The 9,573-nt window shown below is 37.2% G+C and overlaps 1 protein-coding gene across 1 annotated transcript; it reads right to left on the reverse strand.

Moving 5' to 3' along the window:
* Window positions 1–5,465: 5,465 nt before the first annotated feature.
* Window positions 5,466–9,573, reverse strand: LOC124349347 (aldehyde dehydrogenase 1A1-like). The gene is made up of 18 exons (XM_046799835.1): window positions 9,414–9,573; window positions 9,221–9,325; window positions 8,996–9,097; window positions 8,797–8,923; window positions 8,691–8,729; window positions 8,565–8,627; window positions 8,474–8,490; window positions 8,276–8,386; window positions 8,088–8,201; window positions 7,920–8,022; window positions 7,777–7,842; window positions 7,602–7,720; window positions 7,378–7,542; window positions 7,232–7,310; window positions 7,081–7,159; window positions 6,942–7,016; window positions 6,746–6,873; window positions 5,466–5,536 (listed from the first exon to the last, which is right to left on the reverse strand). The coding sequence occupies exons 1-17, from the start codon at window positions 9,444–9,446 to the stop codon at window positions 6,801–6,803; spliced, it is 1,470 nt and encodes a 489-aa protein (XP_046655791.1). The 5' UTR covers window positions 9,447–9,573; the 3' UTR covers window positions 5,466–5,536; window positions 6,746–6,800.

Raw genomic sequence — 9,573 nt, forward strand, 5'->3', positions numbered from 1 at the left:
ATCTGAAACAAACATGAATGATAAAATTTGTTTACCTCCAGTAACTGGTGAAAGTGGTGGGACGCCTCATCCTCCATATGTCCTCAAAATTCTACTCCTGATCTGTCCACCCAAGATGTGTTAAGGAAAAGGACGCCGTATTCATTATTAAAAAACCACTTTAAGGTTAAACGCGCATGCGCAAGCTGAAAAAAATGATAAACCAAACACTTAAAAGACAATAGCAAAGACATTTTCAAAACTTACCTTTTCGTTCCTGGGCGAACGTTGTTAAAAATTAAGTCGACTCTCTGTAATTTGCTAAAAGAATCCCCCGGCTCCATCAAATGACCGGAGCGCTCCATTATCTCTAGATTTCTGCGTAAGTGGAACAATAGTGACATTTTTATATACCATTACAAAAATTATAAAAATCAACGTTCTCTTTCACTTCAAAAGAAATACCAAGTCACACGCCATTAACGTCATTTCACGAGAAATCAAGACGCACATTTTACAGATGAAAACAAAATCTAAAATTACTCTTTTACCAGTCAATCCAAGACCTTAGCCCTTCCCAGAAAAAAAAACAAGGAATACACTTTATGACTCATACACAACAGCCCAGATTTCAAACCGCTTTTCAGAACCATCGCTTCTTACGACGGCCCAATGTAATTTATTAATCATCGTTTAGACATAAAATAAACGTTTTCGCTTTTCGCATTTTATGAAGAAGAAAAATAAATAGAAATACCGCTATTACCGATCAATCACTGACCTTGACCCTTCCCAGAAAATAACAAAAAGGAAAACAACATTTGACTCTTATGAACAACGGTCCAGATTCCAAACCGCTTTTCAGAACCATCGCTTCTCACGACGACCTCATGCCACTTACTAATCGTTTGGGAAGAAAACAAACGTTTTCCTTTTTCTAGGGAAGAAACCATAAAGGACCCACTGGCACCTGGATTCCTCAAACACAAACGAACACCGCAGCGATATAGAAACTACAATTGGGAATTAGTGACTGGGTCATTCTTTATCACAGGACAAGCGTCAAGCACAGAGCAACTTCTTTCCTTAAAAATCGCTGCTGTCTTCTGTATTGAAATGTCGAAATCCATACGACCCATCCCGTCAACCTTTACGAACAGCAAAATCCCGATGGTGAAACTGGATGAAATTTAAACCTACAGCGAAAATTAAGTGTCATCTTACATGTCGATAATACTGTTTTTGTTGGTGAATTCAATATAATTATAATTATTCAATTTTGTTGTAATTTATGGAATAACATTTATCGGACGTGTGATATACATTTCGTCCCTTATCAAAAACCTCACTGGGAAAAAAACTACCAGTCTGTGGATGGTTTTGAAAGACGAAACCAAGAAAAGCTTAGGAGTCTGCTATGCCAAATAGGCCAACGATTGGGCAAAATATCTTTATGTAAAAAACCCATTTATTTAATTCATTTTAAACCACAAAATTCGATTTTTTTTCTTCTTCACAGATTGACGCCATCTACGATTTTCAGCTAATCCAACCACCGAATATGGATTTCAAGATCATTTTGGAATACAACGACCAATAGTGGATCAATTTCAACTTTGATGATAAAGTAAGTAATTGAAAACTTTAAATATCTATTTGCACATATCTCACATAATATTGTTTTTTTTTTACATTACAGAAGATTATAAATATCCGTCCAACGATAAACATCCCTGACATATGGAGTACACCAGACTAGCAACCGTTTGGAAGACGGAAGCCAACAAACGTTTTTAAGTAAGTATCCAAACAACATTAGATACTAAGATAACAAAATAACGTACTTAACATGTACATCTTTTCCTTAGATATCATCGGACAACTAGTGAATTGCCCCGACACCGTTGGATCTGACGCAGAAACCGGCTACGATAACATCCAACAAGACTATGTAATCAAAAACGAGACCAAACAAGCAAGTTGTTTTGTTTAAAACCATTTACACAGCCTGCATTTATCTTTACCACTGTCTCAATTATTTTCAGGTAGCGATGACCATTAAAGGCGATACGCTGTTCCACAAACTAAAGTTTTTTCCAAAGCCATAAATCCAAAGAACCAGTCATCAACCGGATAACACGGGTCAATCCAATCAGCAATTATGAAGGGGAATTCCTGTTCGTCGATGAGCAAGAATCCAACGTAGAGGTAAGATTTAATCAAAAATCTCATAAATTTAAAAGATACATTGATTTCAATTCACATTTAGTTCTTATTACAATCCTCTACCCTCTACAATAAATTCATGGGAGACGTCGGCGGCAGCCAAAACAGTTTCCAGGAAAATAGAAATATGGAGGAGACGACCGACAAAGAAGAAATCAAAGAAGAACCAGAAATCAAGAAACAAATGTATGAGTGAAAATGCCTACGAAAAAACGTTTCCCAGCACATTACAAAATTTAGAAAAATTGAAAACATTCAACCTTGTTTTGTTAACCTTGTATGTTCCGAAAAACAAAACTCTGCAAGTTTGCTACTTCATTCTTGTGTTAAACAGAAATAAGACTTTTTTAAATAGTCGAACAATGCCTCGTTACTTCTTTTTTCATAGTCCTTGGTGACGAAATTCAAGTAAGTTAAAATTCCTAAGATTTCTTGCGAGCAACCCCTACTACAATCAGCAACCACTATTGATATGATTTGTAAAACAAACAGAATCAACTTATTATCAGCCTTGTCAGAAATGTTTTCTACAAAATCAACATAAAAACAGATGGCCAACATTTCTGAATGCACAACCATTTATATGAAAAAAGAACGAAAAAGAACCTATGCATGGGAATATTTTCCGAAAAAAAATCTAAATCTAAATTAAAACCCATGCCTGCATGGCACCATAAAAGCACCCTCTACCAGGCATAAGCAAGAGAATATACAGAAAAAAACTACATTAAAACGAATGTCCGACATGCCTGAAAGTCCAACGCAGAAAAGGCGCCAACAGAGCGCCCTCTAGGACCTATACAAGAGAATATTCAGAAAAAAACCTAATCTACATTAAAACGTTACGAAAAATCGTCTGATTGGCAAAGTTACTTCGTTTGTTTTGTGTTCAAGTTGTATTTTAAGTTAGTGCAACTAGTAAAGAAATAGAAACGAGAATTGAAATCAACGATATTTGTATTACACCATATCATCATCATTATTATCAATTTCTGGTGAGTTAAAACAAACGAAGTAACTTTACCGATCAGACAAACTTTCGTAACCAAGACAACTCACGCCTCGTCGTCGCGGCGTTGAGTTCCTGTACTAATGCTATTTTTGAGAAATCGGAAAGTTCAAACAGAACTTTTTTTGCCAATCAATAATTAGAAAGCTATACATTGCTTTTAATTACCTTTTCTTTCTCTTCTTCTCTTCCCTTATTCTACCCTTTCAATTTTTACCCTCCTGATTAGAAAAGGCGAAAAGGGATTCAAAAAGGGGAAATAGTAAGATTATAAGTATACCTTCCGTCAATTTGAAATAAAAACACATAGAGCAATTTGCCTGCTCAAGAAATTAACAAGCGTTGTAACTGTACAGTATGGTCCAAAAAAATCCGAACAGCGATTTTATTTTGAAAGCCACCTACCCACATTGCGGGAAACTATGTTTAACTTTTGGTCATATAGGCTTATTTAGCCACTGGTTATGTCTTCCCCCAAAAAAAAATTCTGAATAAAACCAGACAGGCTGTCTGGAATTAGTATTAGGTTCAAATCTGTGTAAATCTTTATCCATTTTTCAAAATTTTTCCTTCTAAGTCCTTGCCAAAGAAAACAAATTCAGATTTTGTTTTTAAAAATGTGAAAAAACTCGCATTTTTTACAGAATCTAGGCATTCCATCTACTTCGCTTTAAAAATATAGAAAAAACAAGGAAAAATTTTGAAAAATGGATAATGACTTACACAGATTTGAACCTAATACCACTCTTTTAGGAATCTACCGCTCCACCAACTAAGCTGCCAATCTTATTACTTTACTTTATCTACATTACTATTATTTTATTTATATACTTTATCACATTACTTCGTAAAAATTGCTAAGATAAGAATTCGAATCGTTCCTTGGCTATCCACTTTCAAAAGTGGCAATGCTGTGTAATAGGCACAGAATGCCTTCTGGCTATGTTGGGTGGGTGGAAGCTTCCCCAACCATGGACTACTTAAGCTAGAGGACGGGTCTCTTCGACAAATCCTATGTCGGCTACCATTTTTTTTTTTTTAATTTAATGAATCGAGCTTCAAAAATGAGCTAGAGTCTATTAAATTATCCCTATGCGGGAATTATTTAATTTCGGTGATATTTTAATTAGAAATTGACGTAGGTGTTCGTTGGTTGTCGCCGCCTAGCGGTGATTGTTGGTTGACCACTCTGTGATTCTCTGGTTTTGGTTTGGTTTGGTATGATTAGATGCGTCTGCTATCTGTGATTCTCTGGTGATTATATGGATTCTGTTTGTTTTCTTTCTAAAAACCATGGAAGAGTTTAGAATTCTTGGCGCTAGGTGGAGACAACCAACGAACACCTCTCCCGTCCTCTCAAAATTCAAACGCAAATATCTTTTAATTTAATATATTCACAAGAAATGTGCATTGGAGACTTATAATAGCTTTTTAAATCTCTATCGATTGACCCTTCTTCAAAAATTATGATTAAAAATCCACCCGACAAGCTATAACACGGCGGGATAGGACGAGAGACCCGTCCTCTAGCTTAAGTAGTCCATGCCCCAACACTTGCAGGGGCGAACGTACGTTGAGTGGCCGTAACTTACGTAGGCTATGTCCAGGAATAATCATATCAAGAGCACAGCGTATCATCAAGGGACTAAGATCCAGCCTGTTGTGGATCAAGTATTTCTGCCGGAACATGTCGATAACGTAAAACTAGAAGCTAGGTGAAAACGAAAGTGTTCCGTTTTCCCCGTCGTTCACACACGGACGAACGATAGTACTGCCGCCGTTTTTATCACTTGGAAGAGTCTACTCCCAAGTCTACTCCTTTAAAGTGGGTCAAATAAGCGGGTACAAGGACTTCCAGATAGATATAGGCCTACAGCCGGTTCATCTTCATGAGATTTATCCTCCAGTTTCTCTCTTTTCATTGGAATAGAAATAAAAGGAAATTATACAATCAATCGAGGCAATAAAGCTAATAAGGTGTACCAAAATTATAAATTTCAATAGTTTTGCACGATTTCCAATGAATGGTGACTCAACTTGTTAATCATACTAAATTAAAACGGACTGTACGTATGCTCCTTCCGCAGAAAGTAAACAAAAAAAATACTTAATCCAGAATTTTTTTTTTCTAATTTTGAAAAGAAACGATAAAAAGTTGACCGCAATGGCTCCAAGGGACAAAAGGAAACTGTGTTTTTCGAGACTTTCAATGCATTTGTGGGTTTCTCAGGGAAGAAATAAAGAAACGGAATAATATAATAAGTAAGACTACTTTACTCTTTATTCTCTCTCGCTCTCATGAAAATATATGTGTCCTACTAGTTCCCGAATTCCATACCAGTCCATACTGAAGACAGGGCAATCCATTATGGGCTCCAAATCCCTCTAAATCCACTAACCTATTATAAAATTTAAAATTTAATTATTTCAGCTAAAGTATATTATGATTTTAAAGTGTATACCTGGAGGCTTCGAATAAAACTGGTCCTTGGAACCATTCCAATAGGACATGCACCGTGACAAGCGAAAGATAGCAGAATCAAATGTCGAGAAAACCAGAAAGTCATCAGCGGTTATACAGTTTTATATAGAGGACTCGGAATGTAGGGACTCTACACTTTTTTGCCCTAATGCTCCTCAATGCCCAAATAACATTCAAAGGGTTCAGTAAATTGCAAATTTGTGTGACGGAGGGCCAAATTACTCTTGTCCCGGTTCAATACATATCATATTATGGTTCAATCATTCAGATAAGTCTGGTTAGCTTATAAGTTGACGCCGCGTAACCCGCGTTGCATTGTACTCTTGAACCACCACTGTATCCACATTAAATTAGAATATGACTGGCAACAACTGTCGAGAAATTACGCTTGCCATATTTACATTTTCATTCCCAATCCCATAGATTACATTACAATTCCTAAAAATGTTATCAGCAATCGTTTTTTCCCTCGTTGCGTCTATGCAGCGCTTATTTTTTCGTCAAACTTGTCATTCGAGCCAGAGAGGGTTATCGCCGTTTTCGACACCGTCGCATCACTAACACCACTAAAGGGAAGCAAGAGTGTCTCGCTGCGATAAATTTCCACTTAGTATGAGATTTTTTTTTCTCTGTCTCGCTTAGTCTGGGAAACTCCATGCGATAAAGCGAGTGACGTTGAACCTATAAATCGTTGACTGACCATTTGTGACACATCCGTCAGAGCTCGACGTTGCTTAATACTCGACAGTGCATGTCTAGTAAAAACTCCTTTGTCGCTCATCACACGCCGATGGTCTGTTTACTATTTTCTTGTGGGAAGTTTGGCAATATCCCTGTTGTTTTTCGCGACTGGTTACGATGTTGGTCGCGAATTGCAAAAAAAAACAAAACCCGAAATATTATAAATGAATCCCGTTGATACTTACACATTGGTCAGTTTACCACATATTTTCTTTCTTCTTGATGCAATGTGATTATTTTTAACCTATTTTAGTCGATTTAAGCATGAGGTAATAAGAGCATGAACAATTTCATTCAAATATATTTGATTTCTACAAAAGTTCTAACGATGGATTGTAACAGCTCATCATAATATTTGAACTTTTATGAGTTCTTTTGGGGGACAGCAATGGTAATGGTCTTGACTTCCAAGTAGTGATGCAGTCCCTCTTCACCCCTACAAATAATAAATTTATTTTATTTTATGAATTGCATGTTAAGTCAACGTCGAAAACAAATACGTACAATTCCCTGCCTTGGCCAGACATTTTGAAACCGCCAAATGGTGTCTGAGGCATGGTGGCGTCATAACAATTAACCCTGTTTCCAAAAAAATGTGATGTCATAAATATGAAGCTCGAAAAATATATCGCAGATCGATTACCAAACAGAACCAGCTTCAACCGCCTGGGCGAATGTAAGGGCCGTATTGATATCCTTAGTTAGTACACCAGCAGCAAGACCTGAAAAAAAAAACGCGAAAAATGTTGTCATAAAGGCCTTAATCAACAGGAAAAAAATACAAATATTATTACCGTAACATGTGTCATTAGCGCGCTCGATTAACTCCTCCATTGTGCGAAATTTGAAAATAGTCTGAACGGGGCCGAAAATCTGAATTCAAAAAAAATTATTAATAATTACGTACAATATTACGAAACATTAAAACGTGCTTACGTACCTCCTCTCTTGCTATACGCATGTTATCTGTCACATCTGCAAAAACAGTGGGTTCAACGAAAAACCCTTCGGTTCCCCATTTATTACCACCGCACGTGACCGACGCTCCTTCTTTCTTGCCAGAATCGAGCAGCTCAAGAATTTTATTATATTGCTCTTCGCTAACCTGCATACGGTACAATTCCACGTATAGATGTTACAATAGTGAAAAGTTGGCTTATTAACCTGAGGTCCTTGTTCTACTCCCTCGTCAAAAGGATTGCCAACTTTGCGTGCAGCGGCCATAGCGGTAGCTTTCTTGACAAATTCAGCATAAATGTCCTCGTGAACAAACGTACGCGAACCTACATTGATAGCGTGCGTTAAAGATATTTTAAATAAACCTAAAAATTTGACCAACCTGCGCAACAGCATTGTCCCATATTGGCGAAAATTGCATTATAACAAATGGTGACAGCTTCATCCACTATAGTCAGCAGGCATCGAGAAATAGGACTTTTATATTAAAATTGAAAAAAATGTCTTAACATTTAAATTTCTTACAATCGACATCGGGAAAAACAACGATAGGACTTTTTCCTCCTAGTTCTAAGCTGACTCGCTTCAAGTTGGATTTGGCTGCGGTCTCCATGATTATTTTTCCCACCTTAAATACATTTGTTAGACATAGGCTACTCTAGAGGTAGGAATACACACGAGGTATTGTTATACCTGAGTTGAACCAGTGAAAGCAATCTTTTGGATATGTTGGTGATTAGCTAAAGCCGCCCCGGCCGTTTCACCGAAACCATTGACAACGTTGATCACACCTGTGGGAAAACCGGCCTATGATGGTTGAGCGTAAATTTGCCTTATTAAATAATCGTAAATATAGCTTAATTTATAGGTTTCAAACCAACCTCAATCGATAAGTGAGCCAAATAGAGAGCAGTTAATGGGGTCTGCTCAGCGGGTTTGAGGACAACTGTGCACCCAGCAGCTAACGCCGGTCCGAACTTCCATGCACACATCTTTAGGATGTCGAAGAAAGATTTTTTTTTTTTTTTACAATTAACAATATGAATTATGTGGCACAACATAAATAGTTATATATTTACCAACACTGGGTAGTTCCCTATTTAGGAAAACGAAAGAATTAATGTACTAATTCCGTTATTGTATATGGCAATATAAAATAAACTTTCATACATGGGATGATCTGGCCGACGACTCCAACAGGTTCCTTACGCGTCACGACGAAGATGCTGCCATCTTAGCATTCAGAAATGCAAGTGAGTTAATCAATGTTGACCACAAATGGACAAGAAATATTACCTGCAGGAATCGTTTGCCCGTGAATCTTATCGCTCCATCCTTTGCATTTAATTTAAATTAAATTAATAGATTAAAGTTTACTTTATTTAAAAAATTTTGAAATTACCGGCGTAATAACGAAGACAGTTGACTGCACAGACCATATCAAATTGAGCTTCGGCCAATGGTTTTCCATTATTAAGAGTTTCCAGGGCAGCCAGATAATCGGCATCTCGTTCAATGAGATCCGCTAGCTGTATAGTTCAATGAAAGCCTTACTGGAACTGAGGACTGAGGTCACTTTCAGGCAATATCTAATATGTCACCTTGTTGATGAGACGGCCACGATTCGAAGCATCCATAGTACGCCATGTCGAACCAAATTTGAATGCTCGTCGAGCTGCCTCAACGGCGATATCTACGTCAGCCTGTGTGGTGATAATCACGTGAAATATTTTTAGTTTGCAATCAAATACATATCTTCTCCAATATACAAACAAAACTGCTTCACAAACAAAAATGTGGAGATAATAAAAAGTAGCGGTATATACTTTATCGCCTTCAGCTACGTCGCACAACTTCTTGCCAGTCGATGGATTGATAACAGCAAACTTCTTGCCACTAACCGAATCAACAAACTTGCCATCGATGAACAACTTGGGTTGGTATGGAAACAAAATAAAAGTACAATTTTTATTAGGTTGTTTGTTTGTTTTCAAGTGAAACCAGACAAGTGATTATTACCTGTGTGAATTTAATTTCGGGTTTAGCAGTCATTTTTTCAAACGTGGGGGATGCAAGAAGACGAGTTTAAGTTGAAGGCTACAATTCTGTCTGGCGAGAGAATCGAGACTGAGACGTGTTGCCAAGCTGAAGCTGTGTATATAATCTATATTCTACCCGG

Source organism: Daphnia pulicaria, chromosome 7, assembly GCF_021234035.1.
Source record: "Daphnia pulicaria isolate SC F1-1A chromosome 7, SC_F0-13Bv2, whole genome shotgun sequence".
NCBI classification, from domain to species: domain Eukaryota; kingdom Metazoa; phylum Arthropoda; class Branchiopoda; order Diplostraca; family Daphniidae; genus Daphnia; species Daphnia pulicaria.